At 57.1% G+C, this 27,648-nt stretch overlaps 4 protein-coding genes and 1 long non-coding RNA gene across 9 annotated transcripts; 2 read left to right on the top strand and 3 right to left on the bottom strand.

The window, feature by feature from the left end:
* Nucleotides 1-876: 876 nt before the first annotated feature.
* LOC139039163 (uncharacterized) lies at nucleotides 877-8,315 on the bottom strand. Its single transcript, XR_011492403.1, has 2 exons — nucleotides 4,828-8,315; nucleotides 877-2,475 (listed from the first exon to the last, which is right to left on the bottom strand). It is a non-coding gene; the product is annotated as an uncharacterized lncRNA (long non-coding RNA).
* An 82-nt stretch (nucleotides 8,316-8,397) lies between these two features.
* On the top strand, nucleotides 8,398-11,041 carry DCXR (dicarbonyl and L-xylulose reductase). The gene is made up of 8 exons (XM_070479735.1): nucleotides 8,398-8,501; nucleotides 8,579-8,676; nucleotides 9,158-9,312; nucleotides 9,411-9,453; nucleotides 9,530-9,629; nucleotides 9,734-9,798; nucleotides 9,890-10,007; nucleotides 10,127-11,041. The coding sequence occupies exons 1-8, from the start codon at nucleotides 8,450-8,452 to the stop codon at nucleotides 10,228-10,230; spliced, it is 735 nt and encodes a 244-aa protein (XP_070335836.1). The 5' UTR covers nucleotides 8,398-8,449; the 3' UTR covers nucleotides 10,231-11,041.
* Nucleotides 11,042-11,718: 677 nt separating this feature from the next.
* RAC3 (Rac family small GTPase 3) lies at nucleotides 11,719-14,239 on the bottom strand. Of its 2 annotated transcripts, none has more exons than XM_070479737.1 (6): nucleotides 14,106-14,239; nucleotides 13,442-13,513; nucleotides 13,132-13,249; nucleotides 12,921-12,983; nucleotides 12,354-12,517; nucleotides 11,719-12,230 (listed from the first exon to the last, which is right to left on the bottom strand). In XM_070479737.1, exons 1-6 carry the CDS (start codon nucleotides 14,138-14,140, stop codon nucleotides 12,167-12,169), a joined length of 516 nt encoding a protein of 171 aa, XP_070335838.1. In that variant the 5' UTR covers nucleotides 14,141-14,239; the 3' UTR covers nucleotides 11,719-12,166. The 2 variants fall into 2 exon arrangements, with proteins under 2 accessions (XP_070335838.1, XP_070335837.1); XM_070479736.1 differs by having other exon boundaries at nucleotides 12,358-12,517.
* Nucleotides 14,240-14,776: 537 nt separating this feature from the next.
* On the bottom strand, nucleotides 14,777-22,688 carry LRRC45 (leucine rich repeat containing 45). Of its 2 annotated transcripts, XM_020906078.2 has the most exons (17): nucleotides 22,003-22,687; nucleotides 21,424-21,485; nucleotides 20,981-21,051; nucleotides 20,521-20,699; nucleotides 20,174-20,302; nucleotides 19,187-19,299; nucleotides 18,780-18,838; nucleotides 18,411-18,488; nucleotides 17,801-17,936; nucleotides 17,643-17,720; nucleotides 17,436-17,547; nucleotides 17,279-17,349; nucleotides 16,801-16,893; nucleotides 16,620-16,712; nucleotides 15,913-16,086; nucleotides 15,657-15,804; nucleotides 14,777-15,405 (listed from the first exon to the last, which is right to left on the bottom strand). In XM_020906078.2, exons 1-17 carry the CDS (start codon nucleotides 22,220-22,222, stop codon nucleotides 15,209-15,211), a joined length of 2,013 nt encoding a protein of 670 aa, XP_020761737.2. In that variant the 5' UTR covers nucleotides 22,223-22,687; the 3' UTR covers nucleotides 14,777-15,208. The 2 variants fall into 2 exon arrangements, 1 of the variants encoding a protein (XP_020761737.2); XR_011492402.1 differs by lacking the exon at nucleotides 14,777-15,405 and having other exon boundaries at nucleotides 15,719-15,804; nucleotides 15,913-16,142; nucleotides 22,003-22,688.
* Nucleotides 22,689-22,874: 186 nt separating this feature from the next.
* On the top strand, nucleotides 22,875-26,540 carry CENPX (centromere protein X). Of its 3 annotated transcripts, none has more exons than XM_020906128.2 (5): nucleotides 22,875-22,951; nucleotides 25,285-25,336; nucleotides 25,529-25,582; nucleotides 25,867-25,955; nucleotides 26,178-26,540. In XM_020906128.2, the coding sequence occupies exons 1-5, from the start codon at nucleotides 22,922-22,924 to the stop codon at nucleotides 26,199-26,201; spliced, it is 249 nt and encodes an 82-aa protein (XP_020761787.1). In that variant the 5' UTR covers nucleotides 22,875-22,921; the 3' UTR covers nucleotides 26,202-26,540. The 3 variants fall into 3 exon arrangements, with proteins under 3 accessions (XP_020761787.1, XP_020761791.1, XP_020761797.1); XM_020906132.2 differs by having other exon boundaries at nucleotides 26,043-26,540; XM_020906138.2 differs by lacking the exon at nucleotides 25,529-25,582.
* The last annotated feature ends 1,108 nt before the right edge of the window (nucleotides 26,541-27,648 follow it).

Below are 27,648 nucleotides of genomic sequence, written 5' to 3'. Positions count from 1 at the left end.
GTTCCATGTCCAGGTCTAACTGTTGCTTCATGACCTGCATACAGATTTCTCAAGAGGCAGGTCAGGTGGTCTGGTATTCCCATCTCTTGAAGAATTTGCTACAGTTTCTGGTGATCCACACAGTCAAAGGCTTTGGCATAGTCAATAAAGCAGAAGTAGATGTTTTTCTGGAACTCTCTTGCTTTTTTGATGATCCAATGTATATTGGCAATTTGATGTCTGGTTCCTCTGCATTTTCTAAATCCAGCTTGAACATCCAGAAGTTCACAGTTCTCAACTATTTAAACCTGGCTTGGAGAATTCTGATCATTACTTTACCAGCGTGTGAGATGAATGGAATTGTGCCTAGTTTGAGTATTCTTTGGCATTGCCTTTCTTTGGGATTGGAATGAAAACTGACCTTTGCCAGTCCTGTGCCCATTGCTGTTTTTCAAATTTCCTGGCATATTGAGTGCAGCACTTTCACAGCATCGTCTTTTACGATTTGAAATAGCTCAACTGGAATTCCATCACCTCCACTAGCTTTGTTTGTTGTGATGCTTCCTAAGGCCCACTTGACTTCCCATTTGAGGATATCTGGCTCTAGGTGAGTGATCATGTTGTAGCCATGCATTCCTGGAAACAAACTCCCTCAGAAGGACAATGCAGGTAGTGGGGTGCAGGTTATTACACCTGTGGGCCCAAAGCAGAGTCTCCTCTTAGCCAAGGACCCTGACCAGTTTTTGTGAAAACCTTACATACCATAAGTGTACTTGCCCAAACCCACCTCCCCAAATTCCCTGAAACTAGTCTGAACAAAGGAAAAGAAAGATACAGTCAAAGAACCTGTGATTCATATGCCTTAGGCCAAGGTAGTTAACAGCGGACAATTATCAGTAGGTTTGTGGTCATACCCAAATAAGCATAATAGAATTTATTATTTTATTCAGTTACACAGATAATTAGGGTATTCTTTTAGGTGAGGGAGAGTCTAGGTACGAGCCCTGGGGCTCTTCCTTCCAGGGCCCTGGTTTTCCAGTTGGTATGTCATTTCCATAGATACTGGGCATATAGCTCAAAGTCCACAGTCCGGTGCAAGATGGATTTCTACTTTCTAGATGGGGCCTGTTCTGTCTGTTTCCTCCTTCATTCCCCCCCTTGATGCTCTTAATTCATCGTATGAGCATCATTCATAGGGATATATTGGACCCTAGCTCTCCAACTGCCAGTTTGGGAGAACGACACCAATCTTTGGGTTACAAAGTTCATAATATATTGTAAAATGAAGGGTCCACAAAGCAGAACTATCAAGGCAACTATAACAATGGTAAATATAGTTTTCCACCAATCCCCCTTCACCTAAGATAGGACCAAAGTCCAGAAAGGAATGTTTTCATTTGACATTGCTTTTACCTGGTTTTTCATGTCATCTAAAGCAGCTGATACATTGCCAGATAAATCAGGAATATATACACAACATTCAACTTTAATTATAGCACAGGTCCCTCTTTGTGCTGAAATTATGGTTAGTCCCAAGATGGTACCAGCAAGTCCTTGTAGCAGCAGTTGATTGTAGAGCTTCATCTCTTCTTCTTTAAGATGACCTTGGTTTCACAGGGATTGGTGGGGTCCTTTTGTGTGGTCCACTTGGCATCCTCTGGGTCTGTGTGGTCTGCTCTCTTCACTCTCGTGTGGTGGATCCAGGGAGTGACACCTGCAACTTTAACTGTCGTAAGGGTGGTTAGAACAACAGTATATGGACCCTTCCAATGTGGGGCCAAGGAGTTGTGTTTCTATTCCTTGACCCACACCTGATCACAGGGCACAAATACGTGAATCTGTTCCCCAAGGGGCAATGGCACCCTTTCTTGTACAAACTTAGTTACCTGATTTATTACCTTACCCAGTTGTTCCATCTGCTGTGAAATCTCATCTCCCTTAACCTGAGGCAGATTTATTGACACCTGCTTTATTATAGGAGGGGGCCTCCCATACACAATTTTGTATGGAGAATAGCCATGGGACCACCCAGGAGCAGTCAGTCTCTATGATCCATTTTGGAGAGTGTCTCTTTAAGTGTCCCGTTGGTTCATTCCACCATCCCAGAACTCTGGGGCCTATATGCAGTGTGTAGTTTCCATTTGACGTTTAAAATTTTGCTTACTTGTTGTATTAAATCAGCTACGAAAGCTAGGCCATTGTCCAATCAAATGCTGGTAGGAAATCCAAATCTGGGAACTATCTCCCTAAGCAGGCACTGGGCTACTTCTGATGCTCTTTCAGTCCGGGTAGGAAAAGCTTCTACCCATCCCGAGAATGTACATGCCATGACCAGCAGGTAGTGTCGGTGAGGTTTCATTTCAATGAAGTCCACTTCCAGGTGTTCAAAGGGCAGTGTGCCTTTTAGCTGAATCCCTGGAAGTTTCCATCTGTGCCAAGAGGCACAGATGTGAGGCACTGACATGTGAGCAGGCAGTGCAGTTCTGAGATTCTGTCCTGCAAAGGGAAGAGAGGTGGGGAACCAAGAAATATTTTCAAATTAGTTCTTCCAGTTTATCATGGCCTAGGTGGGTCGCTTGGTGTGTTTGGCTTACCAGAGTGGGTACCAATTCCTCCAGTACCAATAATTTGCCACTTGGCAATTCCCACCATCCCTTTTCAGTCTAGATGGCCCCTTCCGCTTTGGCTAGTTGGTTTTGGACTTCAGTGTATTTTGGAGAGTCCAGCGTTAGGTCAGGCAGCTCCGCCAATACGAGAGTTTTAATAGGGGCTTCACTTGTCACCCCCAAGCCCTCGGCTGCTTGTTTAGTGGTCTTATCTGTCAGTCTGTTTCCCCGTGCCTGGGGGGGTATCCTCTTTTTTATATCCTTGGCAGTGTATGACTGCAACCCCCTTTCTGGTTCCCAGGCAGCATCTAATAGGGTCAGAATTTCTTCCTTATTTTTAATATCTTTTTCTTAGCTGTCAAATATCTTGACAAATATCTTGACAAATCAAATATCTTAGCTGTCAAAAGGCCTCTCTCCTTATACAGAGCCCCGTGTATATATAGTGTGGCAAAAGCATACCTGGAGTCTGTGTAAATGTTTGTCTTCTCACCTTCTGACAGCTGGAGGGCCCGGGTTAGAGAATATAGTTCAGCCCATTGAGCAGACCAGTGTGATGGCAGAGAGCTAGCCTCAGCGATGGTTTCTTCCGTGACTACTGCATATCCCAGCAGCCGTTGTCCTTGTTTCATCAGGCTGGTGCCATTGGTGTACAGGATCAAATCTGGGTCTGGGATTGGCCGGTCTCTCAAGACAGGTCTGCTGGCATAAACCTCTAGTATTTCCTTGTAATCATGTGAGGGCTCACCTTCTCCCACAGGAGGGAGAGTGGCCAGGTTCAGGGCCTGACAAGGCTCAGTAGTAACACGGGGGTTCTCACATAACAGTACCTGGTACTGAGTAATCCAGAATGTCAACAGCCATTTATGGGGGCCCCCTCACAGGAGAGTGTTGACCTCATGCGGGACTTTTACAATCAAATCTTGGCCTAAAGTCAGCTTCGTTGCCTCCTGGACAAGTAAGACAACCGCAGCAACTGTCTGTAAGCATCCCAGCCACCCCGTGGCAACACTGTCCAGCCGCTTCGAGAGATAAGCCACGGGTTTGTCCCGTGTCCCCATAGTCTGGGACAAGACTCCCATAGCCACCTTGTCCTTTTCAGTCACGTGAAGAGTAAACGGCTTAGCAAGGTCTGGCAGGCCCAAGGTGAGTGAGTGCTGATGTAATTGTATCAGGTTTGAGTTCTATTACCACTGGGACTTGTTGTTTTGCAAGCCCGGGGCAAAGCGGTTGTCTTCTGCCCAGACCTCAGGGAATTGTTGAGTTAACTCTCTCTCTCTCTCTCTCTCTCTCTCTCTCAACTGTTTAGCCCGTCCAGTTTCCCTTCTGGGAGGTTGAGCAGCCTCCATTCATCTTGAGGGGTTACCGAGAGGGAGAGCAAATAGGTGGTTGAGCCCACTCGAAGAGTGGGTCTTTCGTGGGGGGAAAGGTCACTTGTGCCCCGAATTTAGACAGCAAGTCTCTTCCCAACAAAGGCACTGGGCATTCAGGGATGTATAAAAATTCATGAGTCACTTGGTGTCCCCTCATCTGACATTTTCGGGATAGGCTTGAGACACAAAGGCTGCATTTATCACCATCTGAGACCCAGTGGCCTCTGGAGCTATTATCACATAAACTCTAGAGACCTCGCACAGTCTTTCATAGAACTCAGAGGGTGGTTTGGTTTCCCTTTGAATCACTTTGGAGGGTTCTGCCATAGTCATAGGTTTTCGGGCCCCCCTCACGAGGCCTTGTGAAATACTCGTCCGCTATCTCTCCAGGAGGCCCCTCCCTTCCTCTGTGTCACAGCCCCAGTCGGGCCTCTCATCGGGGCGGCTAGTTCTTCCCACCGCTGAGGGTTTGCAGTGCCCTCAGGAGCCATTTCTCTGAACCATTTTCTGGCCTCAGTTACGATCCTGTGTCTTCCCTCAGCGCTGAAAAGGGAGACTGGTAGTTGGATTATGTCATCCCATGTAGGGTGGTGGGTTCAGAAAGTAGTCTCCATTAGCCTAATCATGACTTGTGGCCCCTCCGAGTGTGGTGAAGCATGTCTCTGCCAGTTTAATACATCCGTAGAGGAAAATGGCTGGTAATAATAGGCTACAGGGGGCTGATGGTAGTGCCCACATGCGTCCTGAACTGGAGGCTATTATAGCTCTCTGAGGGACATCTGTAGTGGGGTTCCTTCCCCCTGCTCTTTGGCAGAGCGCAGCCTCTGTCTAATTGCTGTGTTTTCTTCCCCCTTCCCATCAGTACTCACCGGGAGAGGTGGATACAATCTAGGAGGTCCAGCTGAGGTGGAATCCTGGGGGCACTGACCAGAGGCCTCCATCGCTGGGATCAGAGCCTGCCAAAAGGGCGGCTCTACGATCTCTGGGAGAGCTGGCAAAGGAGCAGCAGCTGCTGCAGGAACTTTACCTGGCCCTGGATCGGGCATTAAGGCGGCCTCTGGTCCTAGTGGAGCACTGGGCTTCGGGCGCGTCATTGTCCCGTATGAGGGAGGGGGCAGCTCATCCCCGTCCAAATCCTGTAGAACTTCTTTTTTTATCATCAGTCAATTTTTGTGCCATTAATATTTCCCCCTTTCCCTTCTGGATACAGAAACTTGCCCAAGTAGGAGGGTCTTGAGATAATCCTAGCCATGAGTCAATATATAGATATTGATCCAGGTGTCCCGGCTCTCCTATTGTATAGACTGCTTCCACTATTTTTAAGTTCATGGTGTCCTCTGGTGGCCATCCTACTCCCATAGGGGGCCATTCGACCTCACAGAGTAGGTGGAGGCATCATCTTCACCCCATAGTCTCCTCCAAATCCCTTCTTTAAGTTTTTAATCCTGCACTCCAATACAGTTGCCTTAGATTCATTTCTTCCCATGTTGCTTACCTTCTCAGACCATCTTCTACTTTTCCTTTTTGTTCTGTCTACAAAGTTCTTGGTACCATATGTACTTCTGATATTTCCACTCAATGAAACACTTAAATTGCCACTGGGGTTTCCTAATTGAGGTGAGAGGAGCCTTACCTGCCAGATCTTAGAGGGAGAAGGGGGATCAGCGTGTCTTCACCTGCTGATCAGCACTGCCGAACCAGAACACCATGTGGTCCAAAACTGTCTCTCCCTTAATTTTTAAAGTCCATACTGCCTCGGTGGGCTTGATCAGGTGCAGATGAAAACACAGATGGGTTAAATATCCCACATCCCAGGCTGTCTCCAGAAAAGCCAATTCATACTCACTTATGTGTCCCCCTCCTTCTAGCCTGACAATTCCGAGGGGTTCAAGAATTTCACAGCAGATGGGACACCTCCTTGGGGAGGGAAGAATATGAACACACAAAGACCAAATTTCTTCTCCTAACAATCTCCTGGTGATTTCTTGATAATAATTTTCCCCAGGACAGCATGGACACTCCCTCCTAAATGACATTCACAAATTTCCTTCCTAAGCCCTAACACGCTCATCAACCTGCATACCAAGCAATCGCTGCCACCTGCCTGTTCCAGGCTCCTGTGAGTCTGTGCCACTTCTAGTCCCTCCCAGGGGGGTGACCAGGCTCCCTCTTCCACCCTGCTGGGTGAGTTCCTCCTCACCTGAGTGCTCAGTTCCCCTGCTGCTGTCCACTACCTGCTAAAGTGAAAGGTCCAGGCGTTGAGAAGCAGAATCCTTCCAGAAGGGCGAGGCGCCTCCCCCCTCTAGAAGATTCAAGCCACAAGGCCTCGGAGTAGTCCCAAATGGGACTTGTCTCCTCAAAGTGAGGAGTTTCCCAGCCAATGCACCAAATATTGTAGCCATGCATTCTGGGAAACAAACTCCCTGAGAAGGGCAATGCAGATAGTGGAGTGCAGGTTACTACACCTGCATGCCCAAGGCAGAGTCTCCTCTTAGCCAAGGACCCCAACTAGTTTTTATGAAAACCTTATACACCCTAAGTGTATGTGCCCAAACCCACCTCCCCAAATTCCCTGAAACTAGTCTGAACAAAGGAAAAGAAAGATACAGTCAAAGTTAACCCAAGATTCATATGCCATAGGCCTAGGTAGTTAACAGTGGACAATTATCAATAGGCCTGTGGTCATACCCCAATAAGCATAATAGAATGTATGATTCTATTCGGTTACACAGATAATTAGGGTATTCTTTTAGGCAAGGGAGAGTCTAGGTAGAGTCTAGGTATGAGCCCTGGGGCTCTTCCTTCCGGGGCCCTGGTTTTCCAGTTGGTATGTTGTTTCCATAGATACTGGGCATATAGCTCAAAGTCCACTGTCGAGTTCAAGATGGAGTCCTGCTTTCAAGATGGGGCCTGTTCTGTCTGTTTCCTCCTTCAATCACACCATCATGATTATCTGGGTCATGAAGATCTTTTTTGTATAGTTCTTCTGTGTATTCTTGCCAGCTTTTCTTAATATCTTCTACTTCTGTTAGGTCCATACCACTTCCGTCCTTTATTGTGCCCATCTTTGCATGAAATATTCCCTTGGTAGAGCTCTAGTCTTTCCCATTCTATTGTTTTTCTCTATTTCTTTGCATTGATCACTGAGGAAGGCTTTCTTATCTCTCCTTGCTATTCTTTGAAACTGTGCATTCACATGGGTATATCTTTCCTTTTCTTGTTTGCCTTTCGCTTCTCTTCCTTTCACAGCTATTTGAAAGGCCTCTTTAGACAACCATTTTGCCTTTTTGCATTTCTTTTTCTTGGGGATGGTCTTGATCCCTGCCTCCTGTACAATGTCAAGAACCTCCAACCACAGTTCTTCAGGCATTCTATCAGACCCAATCCCTTGAATCTGTTTGTCACTTCCACTGTATAATCCTAAGGGATTTGATTTAGGTCATACCTGAATGGTCTAGTAGTTTTACCAAGTTTCTTCAATTTAAGTCTCAATTTGGACCCAGAATGGTGTACAAATCCTTTCTTTGTCCTGTGATCCTCTGGGAGCTAGTTCAGTTTAGTTGCTCAGTCATGTCCAACTTTTTGTGAACCCATGGACTGCAGCACACCAGGCTTCCCTGCCCAGCACCAAATCCCAGAGTTTGCTCAAGCTCATGTCCATCGAATGCCGTCCAACCATTTCATCCTCTGTCGTCCCCTTCTCCTTTCCCAGCATCAGGGTCTTTTCCCAGGAGTCAGTTCTTCTCATCAGTTCTTCTTCAGGTTTATGAAAGTGAAGGTGAAAGTGAAGTCATGTCAGACTCTTTGCGACCCCGTGGATTGTAGCTTACCAGGCTCCTCTGTCCATGGGATTCTCCAGGAAAGACTACTGGAGTGGGTTGCCATTTCCTTCTCCAGGGGATCTTCCCGGGTCTCCCGCATTGGAGGCAGACGCTTGAACCTCTGAGCCACCAGGGAAGCCCTTCAGGTTTGTAGCCTTGTCCAAACCCGTTCACTCTAAGCACTACAAGTGAGCTTCCATGAGCTGCTCCCAGGTCTAGGGGAGGGGAGCATGTGATCCTTTTAGCCAAACTTTTCTTCTCAGAAACAAAAAAAGGGTTAGCATTGCGTTCTCTTTCACCTTCTTTCCGGTAAAAATTACATCTGGTTTTATTTATTTATTTATTTATTTAGTAATAACCTACTTGGCAGGGGAAAAGTGCTGGCGGGGCCCGCTAACCTTATTTCTCGCCGGGTTGAAGGGCCACAGAGAAGGCAGTTTGACAAACTGCCTCAGAGTCTGGCGAGGACCCTGTGTGCCTCTCCTCGGCCGCGCCCACTCCTTGCGGCCAATTACCCCCGCGGGGAGACCACTATTTGAATATCCCCGCCCGTGGCGGGACACCACCCTGCGATTGGCCCGCCGCGCCCCGCCCCGCGCCCCGCCCCGCCCCGCGCCCTTCTGAACCCTGGAGCGCCGCTCAAGGTTCGCAGTACGGCGGCCGGAACATCATGGATTTGAGACTCGCGGGGCGCCGGGCGCTCGTCACGGGGGCGGGCAAAGGTGGGCCTGGGGAGGTAGTCGGGAGCGGGAAAAGGTGGCGAGGGATGGGCAGCCTCACTCCTCCGTGCTCCCCGCAGGCATCGGTCGCAGTATTGTCAAGGCGCTCCACGCGGCGGGCGCGGGAGTGGTGGCCGTGAGCCGAACCCAGGCCGACCTGGACAGCCTGGTCCGCGAGGTAGGCGCTGCCCTGTCCCAGCCCAGGGGGCAGCAGCGGGGAGCTGAGGGCGGCCAAGGAGGGACACACGGGAGCTGGGCGCTGGCGCTTACCAAGGACTCTTAGCACCCCCGCCCCTCGCCGGACGCGCGGAAGAACGATGATTCTTCCCGGACTTAGGAGGAGGCAGAAATGGCTGCTTTGCTGGGCCAGAGGCGCTCGGGCGCTGGGAGGAAGTAGACTGGCTGGAGGCGGGGCTAGATCCCTGATCCTGAAGCCCCTAGTTGAGTTGCCCAAAGGACAAGTTAACCCTCCCCCGACAGCATCCTGGGAGACCCAAAAGGAGACTGGTTCCCCAGGGACTCCTAACCCCCTATCCCTGTGAAACTGAAAGGTCACGAAAACACAGTCCCTCTCACTTGAATGGGAGAGGCCCAGCTGTACCCTTTCCAGGGCATGGAGCCTCTAGTAGATGTGCTCCCTTACCACATAATATACACAGTGTCCCGGGGTGGAGACCGTGTGCGTGGACCTGGCTGACTGGGAGGCCACGGAGCAGGCACTGGGAGGTGTTGGCCCTGTGGACCTGCTGGTGAACAATGCAGCTGTGGCGTTTTTGCAGCCCTTCCTGGAGGTCACCAAGGAGGCATATGACATGTAAGGCAGGGTGGGGTGGAGAAACACCGTTGGGGAAGGGCTGTCTCCTGCTTCAGCAGCCTCAGTCCCTGACCAGGGTCTGTCCATCTGCCTTCCAGGTCTTTCAATGTGAACCTTCGGGCGGTCATCCAGGTGTCCCAGGTGCGCTGGCTTCAGGGCAGGACTGGGAACTGCTGGGTGATGCCAGCCCTGCCTCATCCTTCTTCTGCGATTTCAGATTGTGGCCCGAGGCCTGATAGCTCGGGGAGCCCCAGGGGTCATCGTGAATGTTTCTAGCCAGGCCTCCCAACGGGGACTGACTGGCCACAGTGTCTACTGTGAGTGAGGCCCGGCTGTGCCCTGCCCCGACTCCCACCACCCCCCCAAAACCCCCCATCTGAGCAGGCAGCTCAGGCTCCACACATGCTGTCCATCCTCACAGGCTCCACCAAGGGTGCCTTGGACATACTGACCAAAGTGATGGCGGTGGAGCTCGGGCCACACAAGGTGAGCCCCAGTGGGATGCCTCCCATGCCCCAGTCCATGTGCTCAGAGAGCCTCAGCCCATCCAGTTGACCCCCTACCTGTGCCAGTGCAGATCCGTGTGAATGCAGTCAACCCCACGGTGGTGATGACACCCATGGGCCAGGCCGCCTGGAGTGACCCTCAGAAGGCCAAGGCCATGCTGGACCGCATCCCCCTTGGCAGGTTTGCTGGTGAGTTGGGCAGGAGCCTGGCTGGGAGTCATGCCAGTGGCCTGCTCAGGTGAGGGGTGGGAGGGAAGGACGAAGGGCAGCTCCTTTCATGAACATCCTGAAACCAACCTCGCCCACAGAGGTGGAGAACGTGGTGGACACCATCCTCTTCCTGCTCAGTGACCGCAGCAGCATGATCACAGGCTCCACTGTGCCGGTGGATGGGGGCTTCCTGGCTACCTAAGCACCCCCCTCCATCCCCACACAGCCCTGTTCCAAGTTGAACCCACCTTTACCCCCATTCCCCTTCCCCATCTCTTCAGTAAACATGATTCTTCTGTCCAGCCTGCACACTCACACCTAGGCTGCAGTCATGTGGCCGGAAGATGCAAAGCTCAGAGCTGAGCATGGGGACAAGTCCCAGGTAGAGACACCCGTTCAGCTCACCCTGGGCCAGCAGCAGCCTGGCTCTCCTGCCAGATTGTTGGGCCTGGCTAAGTCCCTGGCAGGTATATAGGACTTTCCAGAAGGCCAGCTCCTAAGGAGGGTAGTGAATTTGACCAAGGATGATCTTCGGCCCTGTCCAGAAGCCTCTCGGGTGGAAGTGGTGGTGTTTTCATGTGAATGCTCATTGGTATTCCTTAAGTCAGTGCGGAAGACAAAAGTGAACTGAGCAGGCTGTGTGCTGGAACTTCACTACTTTGTTCACGATTGAACGACTTCTTTGCCGAATCAGGTGGTGGTTTTCGATTACTGAGAGAATATTCCCGCAGCATTCTGAGTCCTTCACCATGTACTAGGCACAGTCCAGGACAAGATCCAGCTGTAGAATTTGCCAACTTCCATGGTGACATATTCCCTCCTGTTTGATGTCCTTGAGGTGGAGCTGGCACAGAGGTCTGTCCTCCACTTTTCCATGCTGTCCTCACCACACAGATACAAAAGGCTTACACCCCAAAGCACAGATAATAGTACATGTACGAAAATATTTAGGAAGTGATGGGTTTTGAGTATTTTGTTAATTTCATTTTTAAATACAACTGATTTCAAGCTTATGTAATTCTTAACAGTGGTTACTTAAAAACTGGCTAGCAGAATTCCTGAAATCCAGCAGTCCACCCTCTGCACACCACTGCGGAGGAGCTGAGTGTCACTTAGCTTCATGTCACGTATCTGCCCAGAGTGGTGCCTTGCAGGCCCCAGGGGTGATGTCCTGGTGACAGGCCAGGCCCACCCCTCACCTCCTGCCGTGTCTGCCCAGCAAAGCCAAACTGTTGACCCGTCTGCCACCCTTCCTGTCCTGTCCACACCTCCAGGGTTGTGGGACACCCTTGTCCTTTAGAGCGTCTTTGTGAACACTCAGTTGAGTGGCCCCTGGCCTTGGCCTGGGCTCCACAGGGCCCCCTAGGGCCTGACTGCAGACTGTCCTGTGCCACCCCTGGGAGCTGCTGAGGGGTGCTGTGCCCTCCCAGAGGCCTGAGGTCAGCACAGGACGGGCTTGCTTTATGCAGAAGGGGCCAAGCACACTGGCTCCCACCCCCTCCCACAATCACTCCCACTCCATAGGGTCCCTCCTCTGGAGGCAGAGGACTCAACTGGCCTTGTGCTGGGGGCCGGGGAGTGTCTAGCTCACTGCTCTGTACTCTTGGCTGGCAGGGGTTGGGGGCCTAGCACCCCCATGGTGGAGGAGTCAGCAGGGAGAGACCCGGGCAGGGAGTGAGACAAGAACAGAGATGATGAAGAAGGTTTATTGTATAAAATAAGAAGGGGCTGCCCCATCCTGGGGCACAAGGACAGAACCCACCCCCCCAAACTCCCCCATCAGGGAAGCCCATCCTGGGGCTGCCCCGGACCCGCCCCTACAGCCCGAGGGAGACCCTGCTCCCTTCCGGCCTCCCGTGGGGGCCAGGGGAGGCTGGAGCTGCGCCCCTACGAAGACGAGGCAGAGCAGACAGGACCCCCATGGCCCCCGCAGCACCCCGGGAGCAGCAGCCTCATCCCCATGCTTCTTCCCCCTCCCCACCCCCACCACTCCCCCACAGCGGACTCAAGGACACATCTCAACACAACAGGTACAGGCAGGGAGGGGGCTGCTCTTCTGGAAGTGGGGGCTCTAGAAGACAGTGCACTTCTTCCCTGGCTTTTTCACAGGGGGCGGGCAGAGCACAGCCCGAATGGCCTCATCGAACACTGTCTTCAGGCCCCGCTGGGTCAGGGCTGAGCATTCCAGGTACTTGACAGAGCCTGGGATCAGCCAAGAAAGGGGGTGGTGAGGAGAGGTATCGAGGGTTGGGGGGAGCACAGGCTAATGCTGTGGCTCGCAGAGCATACTCTCCTCCCTGCACCAGCAGGCCTGGACGAGCCCACTCACCGATCTCTCGGGCCATGGCCAGGCCCTGGGGGTAGGTGATGGGCGCTAGCTTCTTATCCCGCAGTCGCTCGATGGTGTCCTTATCGTCACGAAGGTCCAGCTTGGTTCCCACCAAGAGAATGGGCGTGTGCGGGCAATGGTGCCGAACCTCTGGGTACCACTGTGGGAATGGAGGCTCTGATCCCTCCCTACCCCTTGGGGGCCTTGCCCTCAGCCTGGCCCAGAGCAGGCCACAGCTCTCAAGGGCCCCTTCCTTGCCTAGACCCACACTTAGCCCTTCTTGCTTCTCAGGGCAACCAGTAGGTCTGGTAAAGCAATGACCAAGAACAAAAATATGTTGCCAAGAAGCTTCCAAGCTCATCAGGGCCTCACAATCAGGGCTCTCCTTTCTCTAAAAGCTGCACTCACCACCCCTACCCCAAGTAGAATAGGCATCTCTTCTGCCTCCAAAGGACAATTTGCCTCTGTCAAGCCTTCAACCAAGAAGGCCTTGTAAGGACAAGTTCTCTGGGCAGTCTCCGCCCCTCCCAGGAAGACCAACCGGGCTTCCAGCCCTGCCCTACCTTGGCTCGAACATTCTCAAAGGAGGCTGGGCTCACCAGGGAGAAGCAGATCAGGAAGACGTCCTTGGGAGGAAGGGAAGGAAGGAGAGGACCATGTGGGAAGTGTCAAAAGGCTCTGAATGGCCTCAGATCTCAACACACACACGCACCAGGCCCTTGGGGCCTCTACCCAAGCAACCCAGCCCCTGCAGGCACCCCTGTGGTCCCCTACAGTTTGGGGGTAGGAGAGTGGCCGCAGGCGGTCGTAGTCCTCCTGCCCGGCGGTGTCCCACAGCCCCAGGTTGACGGGCTTCCCATCCACCATCACATTCGCAGAATAGTTGTCGAAACTGCAGAAACAGAGAGATCCGCCAGTGTTTGGGTTCTCAGTCCTGCACAGACCTGGAGCTCTGTCAGCACCTTGCTCCACCCCAGGAACCCAGACCAGGGCCACCTGGGCCCCACCTTGAAGCCCAGGGGAGCGTCGCGCACAGGCGCCCACACCCTCTGCTCCCCACCGCTGGACCTGCCCGCCTGCTCACACTGTGGGGATGTACTCTCCGGGGAAGGCGTTGGTTGTGTAGCTGATCAGCAAGCAGGTCTTCCCCACGGCGCTGTGGAGAGAAGGCGAGCCCACGATGCCCCCAGGCCCATCTCTGCCCTCCGCTCAGCAAGGGCGGCCCACTCCCACGGTCCCAGGGTGGGGACAGGGGTGCTCGCCCAGCAGATCCGCAGTGAACGAGGGACAGAGGAGGGGCACCAGGGCAGGTGGGCTTCGGAGACAGAGTGGTGGGTGCAGGCTGCGGCAAGCCGCCTCAGCGCCCCAGGCAGGTGCTGGGAGGGTGGCACCCGCTGAGGGTTCAGCCCAGGTGAGAGCCCTGGCCCCACCCACCCGGAGGCCGGGCGGGGCCGCGGGCAGCTGGCAGCATCAGGTGGGCCTGGGCTGGAGGCCTGCGCCCGGCGAATAGCCAGGACCCCGCCCCACCACGTCCTCCTGCCCCTGCCCGGTCCTCGGACGCCCACAGGCCGGTCGGGAGCGCATCCGGGCCGCCGCGCCTTGACCCCGAGCCAGGATCCCTGGTCTGTGCGCGCGCCGCCCCCTCCGCCCCGGCCGCGCCCCGGAGCCGCGCGCCCTGCCCGGGAGGATCCCCAGGGCCAACCCCGCCGGGCGAGCCCGGCCGAGCGGCCTCCGCGCCGCGCACTCACCCGTCGCCGACCACCACGCACTTGATGGCCTGCATGGGCACGGGCCGGGCGGGCGCGGCCGCGAGCCGAGCTGCGGAGAAATGCCCGGCGCCGCAGCGGCCGCGGACCCGAGCCGAGCGCCGAGCCGAGCGGCCGGAGACAGCCGAGCGCTGACGAGCGCCGGGCGCGGAGACAGCCGAGCGCGGCCGGCAGGGCGGGCGGGGGGCGCGGACCAGCCCCGAACCCGGGCCGACGCGCTTTCCAGAGAAATCTGGCGAGGGGCGGGACACAACCCCTCAGCTAGTCTAAGCCCGGGCAGGCCCTCCCCGGTTCCCTGTGACCCACTTCATGGGGTGAGGGCAGCGCAGGCAGGCGGCTCCCACCCACCTGGACAGGTTGTGGTCGGTAGGCACAGGGTTTCTTCGAGACAGAGCACCCCCAAGGCCCACCTACCCTCCAACCAAAAGGCAGCTGGTGAAAACTTGGGTGTTTGCTGTCAATCACCAGAGACCCTCAAGGCCGGCAGCCCTCTGCACCCCCACCCCCACCCCTCCGCTGCAGTAGCCAGACCATCCCCACCTGATAGCAGTTAGAAGGGGTGACCCAGCCACACCTGGAGGGCCGGCCTTTCCTGCAGGGCCCGGGTTTGGGAGCACAGACTGATGTGGGAGAAAGGCACTGGTACGAAAATGTATCACAAAGTGCAAACTTCTGTATTTCAAAATACCCTGGGGTGAGCAAACTGCAGAGCTCCTGGTTGTAAAAGGTGACTGCACCACGGTGGGTGGGGCCGGGAGAGCTCACGCACTGCTCCTACCTTCTTGGGTCTGTGTTCGCAGGCATGTCACTCCCTGCAATGGGGATGACGGAGTGGGGAGGGCCCTCTTCGCCAGCCAGGTTCTGGACCGCCCCCACCACCCAGTCAGGGACCCTGATTGTAAGCTGCGGCTGTCTTGCTCTCAGATCCTGCCCAGCACTGATTTTCCACGTTACTGGCTGTAGACTCTGTGCAAAGAGCCCAGACCTGCCAGTGGCCTGTTCCTGGTGAAGAAGGGAGGGGCAGGTGTCAGACACACGTCCAACAGATGCCACCTTCCTGCCGCTCTCAGACTTTCCCTGCCCCCTCACTTTTGGGGGCTCAAGGTCCTCAGGGGGGACCCCTGCACATAAGCCAGGACAGCATTTTGCAGGAAGCTGGCCCTTTGGGCCTCCTCATCCCGAATCCGGGCGATCTCAGCTTCTTTAAGGCGAAGCTTCTCTCGGAGAGAAGCATTCTCACTCTCCCTGTCCAGCAGCGCCTCCCGGTGGTCACTCGCGATCACTGCAGGAGGGGAAGTTCAGTGAGGAAGGGGGTCCGCTCCCGCCAGTTAGGAGGTCCACAGGGGGCTGGCGGGATGGGGTTTGCTCAGGGTCCCCTGGGCGTACACACACCCAGTCTCCCCTACCAGCACCTCCCGGAGCGAAGACCTGGGCCAAGCTCAGCTTTCCCAGCCCGCCTCCTCCTTCTGTGGGATGGCCTAGTAAGGCCCTGCAGAAATGCCACGGTGTGGAGGGGCCTGGGGCTCAGCTCGCCTTTCAGCTGGCGTTCCAGGGCCGCGGCCTTCTCCTTCAGTGCTTCCTGGGCCGTCAGCTCGGCCTGCAGGCGGCCATTCTGTTCTTGCAGCTCCAGCCGCACCCTCATCACCTCAGCTACTTTTTCTTGGTCCTTGTTGCTCAGCTCCTGCCAGGCAAGGAGGGGTGAGTGTGAGGTGCTGGCTGGGGCAGGGCGGGCGGGGGCAGGGGGGGGTGCTCCAGGGGCACCACCGGGAGCCCTCAGTGTCCCAGCTACCTGCTGCAGCTCCTCCAGGCGCCGCCTCAGGCTCTCCACCTGCAGGCCCAGCTGGCTGGCCCGCGCCTGGGCATCGGCTACCGTCTGCTTCTGCTGCACGCAGGTGCTCTGAGCCTCGTCCCGTGCCTGTGCCAGCAGCCGCAGCTTCTCCTCCAGGTGAGCCAGGTGCTGCTGCTGTGGGCCCAGGAGAAGGACGGGTGAGCTGCTCTCTGGCCTGTGGCTCTGAGCTCCTGTGAGGAGTGACCCCTGCCCCTTCAGGCTGAAGGAAGCTTATATTTGCAAAGTGGAAACCACTTTGTCACTACAGTTAACACATGCCTTGTTCTGAATGGGTTCAAACTCGAATGGGGAGACTCCCCCGTGTGCCAAGCTGACACCATCCTGCCGCCTGGGCCCCCCACCCCTGACTTCCACCAGGTGGTCACAGGCTGCACATTTGGGACAAACCCCTTCCCCACCGTGGGGAGGGAGGACACTGGCATTTTGCAGGGAGGGCTGGAGGTGGTACTGATGGGCTGAGTGTCCTTGTCTGGCTCTTCTGCACCCCTGGAGCTCCTGTTCCCTTGTCCCTCCCTACAGAGCCAGGAGACAGCCTCGGTCATGCCCACTTAAGCTTGAAGGGCTGTTGAAGCCCGGCAGCTCATGCCAGCCCCTCAGTGCTCTCCCTGGTGGATGCTGTAAGCAGTGGGCTGTGACCCTGAGCTCACCTCCTCCAGGCGGACTTGGTTCTTGGCCTTGATGAGCTCCTCCTCAGCTTGGCTTCGCTCACTGAGTGCCACGGCCTTCACCCGGCTCAGCTCCTACACCACAGACAGTAACTGTCCTCAGCCCTTGCCAGGGGACCCCTTCTAGCCACACTCAGCCTCCCGAGCCTGGCACCCAGCTCACCTCCTCGAGGGACAGCCGTGCAGCCTCCAGCCTCTGCACCCTCTCTTGCATGGCTCTTTCGCTGTCCTCCAGGTGGCGAGTCATGTGCTCCACCTGCCCAGGTGCGAGGCGGGGATAGGGCTGGCAGTCTGGCCCCCTAGGTTTCCCCTCATGGGATCCCCACCCTGGAGGGGGCAGATGAATCTTGGGGACCCTGTTCCTTCCGACTGGAGGCTGCCCCAAATGGCTTCAGAGGAAGCTAGGACGGAGGGCAGGTCCCAGTGCTGCACCCCAGATGGCAGCCTGCACTGTGGCCCGGGCAGAGTCAGGGTCCCTTCTAGAAACCGGTAGGGAGGGTTTGGGTCTGACATCTGCCGGGACTGTCATCAGCAGCCCAAGGTTGTTGAGGGAAGCCCAGCCAGGAGTCTGCCTTAGGGACACCGTGCCCCACTGGGGGAACAGGGAAGGCAAAGCCCAGATGACACAACTGATAAGGCACCTCCTTGAAGCGCAGGTGTTCCGCGTCCTCCAAGCTCTGCCGGGACCTCTTCTTCTCCAGTTCCAGGCGTTCTGGAAGCACAGGGGAGACAAGTGGGTGGGACTCCTCATGGGGCCCCTGGTTCTCAGGCCCCAGCAGCAGGCCTGGGTGTGCTGACCTTCAGCCTGGACGGCCCGCATCTTCAGCTCAGCCGTCGTGTTGGTCAGCTCCGTTTTGGTCAGGAACAGCTGCTCCTGCTGAGACTTCACCTTCCGCTCCAGTTCATCCACCTGCAAAGTCGGCAAGGAGGGAGGAAGCTTCGTTTAGCTTTCCCGAAGCCCCACCCCAGGCTCCCCAGGGGCTGGCCCCACCCCCACCCCCATACCTGGTTTCGCAAAAGTAGGTTCTTTTCATTGGCAGCAGACAAGTCTCTGAGGAGCTTAGACTCCCGCTCTGCAGCTTCCTGGGGAAAACACAGCAAAAGGGCATCAGTGCCCATCTGCCACCATGCACCCCCGGCCTGCCCACCCCACACCCACCCACCTGCTGCTCCAGCCTGTGCTCCTTGGCCTGCCTCTGCACCAGGCTCCGCTGTTCCTGCTCTGTGGTGGCCAGGAGCTCCCCCAGGTCCTGGGCCTTCTGCTCCGACAGAGCCAGGGCAGCCTCTGTCATCTGAAGTCTGCAAGGAGGGAAGGGCCAGCCCCATCCCAGCCGATCTCTAGCCTTTGCTAAGGTCATTCTTGCCAGGCCACTACTCCTGCTAGTGCCCCTTGAGCTAGTCTAGGCTCCTCAGAGACTTGTCTGCTGCCAGTGAAAAGAACTTGCTTTTTGCAAAACCAGGTAAGGGGATGGAGGTGGGGTGGGGGGGGGGGCAGTGGAACCAGGATTCTAGGGAGCCTGGGGTGAGGCTTGGGGAAAGCAGACAAAGCTTGACCTTCCCTCCCTCAGTGCCCAGTGCCCAGCTTTGCAAGCAGATGAGTTGGAGCTCTTCCCAGAAAGCCTTCTCAGTAACTACCCTAGCGGTTTCCCTGACTTCCTTTGTGCACTGGAACTTGAGTCCCTATTAGGATGGTCCTCCTCTGCCCTGTGGGCAGGCCTCTAAAGTGTTCTGAAACCTCCTCATACCCCCATCCTGCCCTCTGCCCCTCCTTACTTGGCCTTGAGGGCATTGATGATGGAGTGCCTCTCGTTCAGGGCTTCCTGAAGCTGCCCCACACGTGCAGCCGATGCCCTGTGGACAGAGAGGAGGGTTCGAGGGGCCCAAACCCGAGTCGTCTGAGCCCCTCCCTGAAGCAGCTGCTGCCCCTCATGCTCACACAATGTCCAGGTGTGGGCTAAGGCAGTGCTCAGTGGCGCCTTGAACCCTCCAGCCAACTCCCTGAGGAAATACAGCCCACATCCTTGTCTGTGGGGAGATGACCAGGCTCACACATTAGGTCACTCCAAGGCCAGAGCCAGGACCCGGACCCCCAGGTTCCCCCACTGCACTGCCACCCTGCCCTGGACCCGGGGCCAAGCTCACTTGCTGCTCCTGGCCATCTCTTCTCTCTGTCTGTCGATCGTCTCCATCAAGTCCATAAACTGGGGACAGAGCCAGGCAGAGCCTGTCAGGGCCCAGAGCCTGCTCACTCCCCATGGTTGGCAAGAAAGGAGGCCAACATCTATTGAGGTAGCAGGATACCAAGGAGCTGAGCCTCATCCAAGGAGAGGGTGGCTGCCACACAGGGAGGGCCAGGGGCAAGTCCACCCACCCAGCTGAAAGGCATCAAAACAAGAGGCTGCCTCTCGGGCCTAGGTACTGGCTTCTTGGAGAGGCTCCAGAGCTCAGAGGGAAGAAAGGCGGCCATGGCATGGGGGCTGAGGGGGGCTCTTTGTCCACACAGCCGGGACGGGGCAAGGCCCTGCGGTCAGAGGCAGCATCGTCCTTACCTGCTTGGACTTCTCTTCCCGGAGGTGCCGCACCTCCTTGCTGAGCACCTGGGCACGGGCCTGGCTTTCCCGGAAGACGGTCTGCCGGTCCTGGTTGTGGTCCATGGCTTGCTCTGTTGGAAAGAGTGAAGTTGTCTCCTGGGGGACTGAGCCCCAGGAATGGCCAACGGCCAGCCCACCCCCATGTCTTAACCACACAGATCGGACCCCTCAGTGCACTAGCAGGTGAGAGGCTCAGAGGCGGCGGGGACAGGGGATAGGGGCAACAGTGAAGCGAGGAGCCTGGGAGGCACCGGGTGGGGGGGACAAGCTCATGGGAAGAGGGTGCTCAACTGTCACAAAAGGTGGGCATTTGGATTCTGCCCCAAAGGTTAAAAGCCAACATGTGACTTTTAAGAGGTGAATGTTGTGCTCAGCTCCCATGTGCTGGAAAGATCCAGGCAGCATTTGGAGAGGGGCCGGCCAGAGCGGCCACACTGTCAACTGGGGTGACTCAGAGGCAGGTGCAAGAACCAAGAAACAAGAGAGGACATGAGTTGGGGAGACTCAGGAGGTGGTAACCTCACACTAGATTCCGGCCAAAGCTTGGGCCCTCAAGGGGCTGGTGCTGCTGGTGGAACAAGTTGCCATGGGGAGTGGCAGAGCGCTCAGCAGGCCTGGGATGGAGGAGTTGAGGGTCATGACAGAAGGGACCGTGGTGTGAGGAGGGGACCGTGGTGAGCCTGGGCCGTTGGCACTCTGCAGGCTCCCACCTCTGCCCTTTCTTCCTTGGTGCCTGCTTCCCGCTCCCTCTGTTTCTAATACTCTACCATTGTGATGCCTTTATGGTTCCAGTCCAAGCGGCCCCTCCCTCGGTGGGTTCTGCCCCAAAGGTTAAAGGCCAAAATGTGACTTTTAAGAGGTGAATCAGCTGATCCGTCAACAGGGAATCAACTCTATGCCCTGCTTCAAACAGTGCAATTTGCCAGCAGCCCCATGTGCCCATACCCACGGCTCTGAGGATGTCGCCCGGGATGTTATTCCCAGCCAGCTCCAGCTTCCACAGGGTTCTGTTGCTGGGGAGACAGTTCACCAGGGCGCGGCCCCCGAGGAGGCCAATGTGATTCCAGCGCAGGTCTGGAAGGAAATGTGGTGTTGCCAGGGGTGGAGGGCTGGCCCAGCCCAAGACGCTGGCACTTCCTGTGATCAGCCACAGATCAGGAGCCCGGCTCAGTGTGCCCCTCCTCGCCACCCCCTCCCTTCTGGGTGAGGACAGAGGAAGCACTGGGAGGGCTGGGATGCAAGACCTCCCTGCCTGCTCTGAGGATGGGGAGGGCCGGTGCTGGCAGCCTCACCAAGTTGCTGGAGGCTGGCATTGCTCTTCAGGGCCAGGGCCAGCTCCTCGGCGCCCTTGTGGTTGATCTGGTTGTTGCGGAGGTCCAGCTGCCGCAGGGTGCCATTGGCTGCCAGGGCCCCGCAGAAGGTGGCAAAGGCTTCATCCCATGTGCCCAGGTTGTTCCACTCCAGGGTGAGGCTGCAGGAAGGGTGGACATGAGGTGCATAGCCCGAAGGGCATCCTCCTCCCATGGGATCCAGTGGGCTCGAGGCGGAGTGCAGGCTTGCGGGGCGGGGTGGGGGGGGGGGTGTGTCTCTGGCAGAAACTGAGTAACTTATACCCACCTACCCCCGACCAGAGAAGGCTGGCATGAAGGTGTGAACTCTCATGTTTTAGAAGAGTGTCCCCTGGAGCCAACCCAGAACCACAGAGAGAGCAGAGGCTGCAGGGAGAGCTGGAGGCTGGGACTGCCACCCTACCTCTGAATGGACTTGTTCTGTCGGAGGAGTTTTGCCAGTGCCTCAGCCCCTGCTGCTCGAAGGTTATTGCCCTAGGACAGGAAGAGGCCATCCAGTCACTCTCTGGCGTCCTGGGCTGGCCAGTACCCTGGTCAGGCAGTGGGTGAGGCCATGGCGCACTCTGGACAGACGTGTGGCTCCTTTCAGATTCTGCCTTCCCTGAACAGAGTGGCCTTCTGATGTGGGCTCTTTCACTGCTTGTGAGAATGCTCTGGAACTCACATTTCTGCCCTCAGAACAGCAGCACACATTCATGAAAGCATGAGAAAATGGGGCGGAGCCTATGTGCCCAGAGCGCTTACAGACATGGTCTCTGGCCACCATGCAGACTCCTGGCTGCCAGGACATCTGCGTCTTCTCTACTCCTGCTCAGGTGGCATGCCCCTGAGTGCGGATCCACCCACCTTGAGATCCAGAAACCGCACGACAGTGTTGATACATAGCCCCTGCAGCAGCAGCGTGGCCCCTGTAAGAGAGCAGGGCAGTCACTCTCCACCCCTGGCGGCTCCATCTTAGGGCAGCTCCCCAGACACAGGGGAGGGACAGCTGTCCACGTGGCCCCCACCAGCCAGGGTTCATGCCAAAAGTCACCCCACTTCTGTGTCAGGTTTGAAACAGCTTCCAAGTGCCGAGTCAGGCTGCTGACCCTTGTGCTCATCAGCACAGCAGGACTCTCCTAAGCTGGGGGACGCTAACGGCTTTCCCATTAAAAAGAGAAATCGCCTTCAGCGCCCAGGTTTCCAAAGGGGTTGCTTTAATGACAGTGAAATGGAGAAACTTCACCAAAAATAAAAAAAGAGATCAGGTGGGACAGAGAGTTCTTTGCTAGAGGTGCCAAGCACCAAGGACTGGGGTATATGTAGCTAATGAGCAGCAGTGCAAAAGCAGCCAGAGGAGGTGGCCCTGAAACAAAGGGCTTGAACCCAGCCCCAACTCTGAAGTTGCAAGGACTGCCCTGGGCGATGCCGGCCCTTGGTGCCCACCTTCCTCACTCAGCATGCAGTCACTCAGGATGAGCTCCGTCAGCAGTGACTCCTTCTGCAGCAGCTTGCCCAGAGCCCTGCAGGTGTCCACTGTCAGGCTCTGTGTGGCCAGGTCCAGCCGGCCCTGCGGCAGCTGGTGCAGTTGCTGCAGGACAGTCTCCTGGGGTTCGGTCCCACTCTCCTTGCATAGCCGACTGTAGGCGCGCCGGAACTCCTCCATGTCCCTGGAGTGCAGGAAGGGCTTCTCCCCAAACTCCTAGACAGGACTCACCAGAAGCCAGCTGGAGCCAGGAAGCCGGGGAAAGGCAGTAGGGCAGGACCTCTCCCATGGGGGCCTACAGAGGCCCCGGCAGCTCAGTGCGGGGCACAAAGACCCTAAGTGCTCAGCAGGCGAGGAACAAGGAACAAACTGAGTTAGTACAACAGGCAGGAGGCCCCAGGAGAGAGGGGGCAGGTGATGTTCAGGAGACCGCAAGAGCGGGGGACTGAGGAGGTGGGCGTCCTCGGGGGCGGAGCCTCCAGCGGCAGAGCCTGTCCGGGCGTCGGACGTACCCCTGGGGCCCCGGGCCCGAGGCCCTAGCCCTCGGGCCGCTGACCCCGGCTCATTCGCCGCAGGTGTACGCGGCCTCCGCGCGCCTCAGTATCCAGGAAGAGCAGGGCGCGCCGGGAAGACCTGGTAGAAACTACGAGTCCCAGGAGGCCTTGCGGAGGAGGGCGTTCACCACGGGCCAATGAAGGCGAAGGAGCGGGCGCGCGCGGCGGGCCCATTGGTTGGCTTTGCGAGGGCGGGGCTCCGGGAGGCGCGCTCTGGGTCGATTGGCTGGCAGCTCGGGGGCGGGGCTCCAGAGGGCGCGCTCAGGGTTCATTGGCTGGGGAGGCGGGGGCGGGGCTCCAGAGGGCGCGCGCTTTTGCGGCGGTCATGGAGGAAACCGGAGCCGTCTTCCGGAAAGTGAGAAAGGGCGTGCTGGCTGGGCGGGCTGGGGGTGCCGGGCGAGGTTTCTGCGGCTGGGGGACGCGCACGGGGCCGGTGGGGACGCTGCGGCCCCTGTTCCCTGCCTGACTCACGTGCGGATCCTGAGCCGGCCCCCGCGCTGCCATCTAGGGTGAGCCAGTTTCCAGAATCCGGCAGTAACCCCCATTCCGTGCGCCCTTCGTCCTCCGTAGTCCCGTGCCCCGGTAGCAGAAGGTTGAACAGGCGCCCTAGTCTGTGGCCAGACGGAAAGGGTCTGCAGAAATCGGGCAGGGGTAGGTGCTGGCACAAATGCAGGGAGTCTCAGAGAGGAGCCCGGGCCGCCGACCCCTGCCCCTCGCCCCGCGGCTACGGGATCGGCAGGACTCTCCTCCCTCAAGGGTTTAGCGTAGAGCACAGTGCGGCCCAGCTCGCTGGTAGTGTAGACACAGCTCGGCTGTGTATTCTAAAGCTTTTTGGGGGCCTTTTTCCTGTTACGCCAGCCCTGTGCTTTGCGTCTCGATTTAGCCGGGCTGGCTCCGTTGTCTGCTGTGTTTGTGGCTCTACGAGTGCTCTTCTTAGCAACACACCCAGCAGTCAGGCACTGGGTATGCACCAGGCATGAATTAGCCCGTGTAATGCTCAGCACCCTAGGACATGGGTCCTAGTACTGTCCCTACTTGCCAGTAGGAGAAACCAACAGAACTACTTCCAGAGGAAGCCCCTTTGCCCTGCACCTGGCAAGTGCTGCTCTGGGTGGATGGATAGAGAGGCCCGCCACCTCCCACACTCCGCTGGCTATGAGTGGTCCGGGTCTCATTTTGTTACTCTGCCTTAAGGTTTGGAGACACTGAGCCCTTGATGTCAGGCCTTTGTGAACCTGGGGTGGGAAGGTGTGTCCCAGCCCCTTGTGAGCACTGCCTTGTCCAGCCTGTCCTAGTGGGGATTTTCACTCTTTATCACCCAGAGCTGGGGTTGTGGCCATTACCCATGACCAAGGCTGTCCCGTCAGGGGTTGTGTTGCCTCCACACAGTGGGACAAAGGCTGACCACATCCCAGGTCCCATCCTCCCCTCTGCAAATTTAGGGAATCTCTGCTCCCAGCTGGTGTTGATCCCTTTGTCACGACCACCCCATGCAGCTGCCCCCCAGCAGCAATCTGACTGATTTAGCTCTTTGCCTGGGTCTAGGTGGGAGCTGCTGGAGCGGTAGAGCCTTCTGGGCCCTTCCTGATATCTTCCAGGTACACGGGCTTCCCCAGTGGCTCAGTTGGTAAAGAATCTGCCCGCAATGCAGAAGACCCATGTTCAATCCCTGGGTCAGGAAGGTCCCCTGGAGAAGGGAATGGCAACCCACTCCAGTATTCTTGCCTGGAGAACTCCATGGACAGAGGAGCTGGCAGGTTACAGTCAATGGTGTCGCAAAGAATAAGAGTAAGTGACTAACATTCCGGGTACACAGCGTGTAGGACCAGCAGGTGGCGCCAGGCTCCCGTAGTCACAGCTGGAAGGGTGAAGCTGCTTCAGCGCTGCTGGTGACCAGCAAGCTCTTCGCCTCCCGAGCTGAGTCTCCAGTGGAGTCCACTCCTTCCACTCTGCTCTCCAGCTTTGCTAAGCTGCACTGGGCAAGGCTCTGCCATCTCCATGGCCAAGGCTGGAGGCCTGGTGGGTGCTTGGCTCGCCTCTGCACGACACCCGGCTCCTGGGCACCCACTGCTGCTGTCCCACGTCCCGAGGCGCTCTGTGGGCTCCTCATTCACAGCTTCTTCCAGCTGGTCCCTACCCTCAGTAACCTCCCTGGGTCTCCTACCTTGACTGCCCATTGACAAGGAGCCTGGCTCCTGCTAAGCTCTGGGGTTCTCACCGTACCCTTCCCCATTACAGGAAGATCCCCTTCTCCGTGCCATGCTGTAGGCCCCAAGGAGGGACCTGGGATGCAGCTGGCGCCGTGCTCAGAGCAGGGTCTGACAAAGCCAGGCAGTGTCAGTGACATGGGCAGGGCTGTGAAGGGGCCCACTGTGGGGAAAGCAACTTGTCTCTGGGAGCAGGAGCACAAGACCATTCTGGATACCATGAGAACTGGAGCCCAGAACAGTGGGCAGGCACCTTGGCTGCTCCCTCATGTCTGCCACACGCGTCTCATTTCTAGCTCTCCTGGAGGCATTCGCAGGGAAGTATCCCCCCATGCCTAGTCCTCCACCCTGGGGAGACCCAGCCCCACAGACAGCATTTCCAGCTGGAAATTACAACCCCATCCCATCCACAATGAAATGACTAAAGGGTCAGCAGGAGGGGTGGGGGAAGTGGCTCACTGATGTGCCCTCCGTTCCCCAGGAGCTGGTGAGCAAACTGCTGCACTTGCACTTTAAAGACAAGAAGACCAAAGGTGTGTGAACCCGAGGCAGGGGTGGGGTGCTGGGACCCTGCTCTGCAGGAGCCAGGGCCTCCGGGAGGGCTGGGGGGGCCAGACAGAAGGTGGAGGTCACCAGCCTGAGCATGAGCCACACCAAAAGCGGTGAGGGCAGAGTGGGGCGGCAGGGAGAACACGAACTTGTAACCTGCTCCCTTCGCCTTGCAGTCAGTGGGGATGCGCTGCAGCTCATGGCCGAGCTGCTCAAGATCTTCGTTGTAGGTGAGCAGAGGGGCCCGAGAGCGTCCTCTGGGGTCCCACCCAGGCTTGTCTGGACCATTTGTGATCCCTTTACATTTTTCAGTGAGGCTATCAAGACACCTTTTTCCCATTTTCCTACAAGCACCTTGTCCCTGAAAATTTCTGTATTTCAGAAGTCCCAACCTTGTCTTCTGAGCTGTCAGCTGGCACAGGGGTAGGGGAACAGCCAGGGGTGTGGCCCAGGGGGGTTGGGGTTCAAGCACCCCCAGCTTTCTCTACCTTACTTCCCCCCTGCATCACGGCAGAAGCGGCCATCCGCAGTGTCCGGCAGGCCCAGGCAGAGGACCTGGACCACGTGGATGTGGAGCAGCTGGAGAAGGTGCTGCCTCAGCTGGTAGGTGGGCCTCCAGAACAGGGCCTGGGCGGGGAGTGGGTGGGTGGCCCACACCCATAAGGCTCTGAGCACGCCTCTCCCCCACAGCTTCTGGACTTCTAGGGTTTCCACCCTCACTGTGACTGCCTGCTGGGAGTCGTAGCCTCTGGCTGCAAACATGACAGAAGCTGCTGACCCACAACATTCTCCTCCAGCTCCCAGCAAACCACCCCTCTTCCCCAGGTCATCCCTTCTGCCTGCTGCTGATGGCCAGGACACAGCATGCGGAGGGGAGAGGTCGCTGACAGGATGAGGGGCCAGGTGCCTGGGTGGGTGCCCTACCCATCCCGCCCCCCGGGGCAGCCAGGTGCCCACCGGTGTGAGAGAAGCACTCGGTCACTGGGAAGCGGGTGGCGGGAGACCCGCCCACCTAAACAGGTAGCCCACATGTCCTCCGCAAACACACAGAATGGTGTGGTTCTGCCACTGGTACCGAAGCTAGTGTGTCACCTTCCAGCCATCTGATACTCCCCTCAAAAGATGCTTCGCCGAGCTATACATTTGTTTTCAACAAAGCAACATCAATAAATCAGAGCCACCTCCCCAGGCACAGCCTCCTGTTGCCATTAATCACCCAAAGTCAAGTTGCTTCGAAGCTGGAAGAGGACAGAGTAACAAAGAGCATGTGTGAGTACCCTGCCGTGGGCCGGGCTTGAGGGGCTGACATCGGAGCCCTCGCACGTGTGGCTGCTCGCCTGCGATGGTGCCTCTGCCGCGGGGCTGCCGTGGGCGTGGGGTGCCCAGGGATGTGTGGGCAGGGCTCTTTGGGGGGAGAGGGGTCATGCCAGTGGAAAGGACTACTGCCCCCAGGGCCCAGGCGAGGCAGGTCAGGGCTGTTCAGGACCTGTTAGGAGCCCAGTCAGGAGGCTTGGCTGCCCTCTGGGGCCCAGTAACCACCCCCCCACCCCTCCAGCACCTACCTCCCATTAATTCTGAAAGTGCCTGGGCTTGTCAGCCTAGGATTGAATCACCCCAAGGGCTCTGGGCCCAGTGACCTCGGAGTCAGGACTCTCATGGAGCAGCGGGACCTGGCCTGCTGGGGAGGGACATCTGCCTGACTGCCATGGGCACCCAGGAGCCCTGCCCCCACCCCCAAGGTGGCATAGGTAGGGGGACAGCCCGCACTCCCTAGTTTAGCCCCACTGGCTCCTTCCTGCACCCGTTCCCCGCCTCTGCCCCCCATCTTCCTCTCCCCCCCTCCCACAGGGAGTCTCAGGGCTTCAAAGCTCTGGGCGCATGTGGAAGTAATTAGACCTGAGGGGAGAGGCTGGCGACAAGTGCCAGGGCCCGTGCCCCCCCCACAGCCACTTTGAAGTGCACTCAGACGGTGGGGCGGGCGGGGCCCCGGGAAACCCCAGGCCGGCCCTGCCCTGCCCGCCCCGCCCTCCAGGGGTGGAGGCAACATCCTCTCTCCTGTCAGGGGCTGGGGGCCCGGCCTGAGCTGCAGCCAAGCAGGCGACGCCCAGAGGCCTTTCTCCCCAAACTTGTGTCCTCCACAGAGGGGGAGTTAATGTCAGTGAGGTTCAAAACCAAAGGGCAGGCAGTTCAAGGAAGACACCTGTGTCCTTAACAAGAACAAGCCCCGGCAAGCAGCCTCTGGGCTCACGTATCACCATCCAGCTAGGCTGGGGGCCTGTGGCTGGGAGCTTGGCGC

The sequence above is a fragment of the Odocoileus virginianus genome, chromosome 17, assembly GCF_023699985.2.
Source record: "Odocoileus virginianus isolate 20LAN1187 ecotype Illinois chromosome 17, Ovbor_1.2, whole genome shotgun sequence".
In the NCBI taxonomy this organism is placed as follows: Eukaryota; Metazoa; Chordata; class Mammalia; order Artiodactyla; family Cervidae; genus Odocoileus; species Odocoileus virginianus.
The sequence above is the reverse complement of the archived record's forward strand: the minus strand, read 5'-3'. Positions and strand labels throughout refer to the sequence as shown.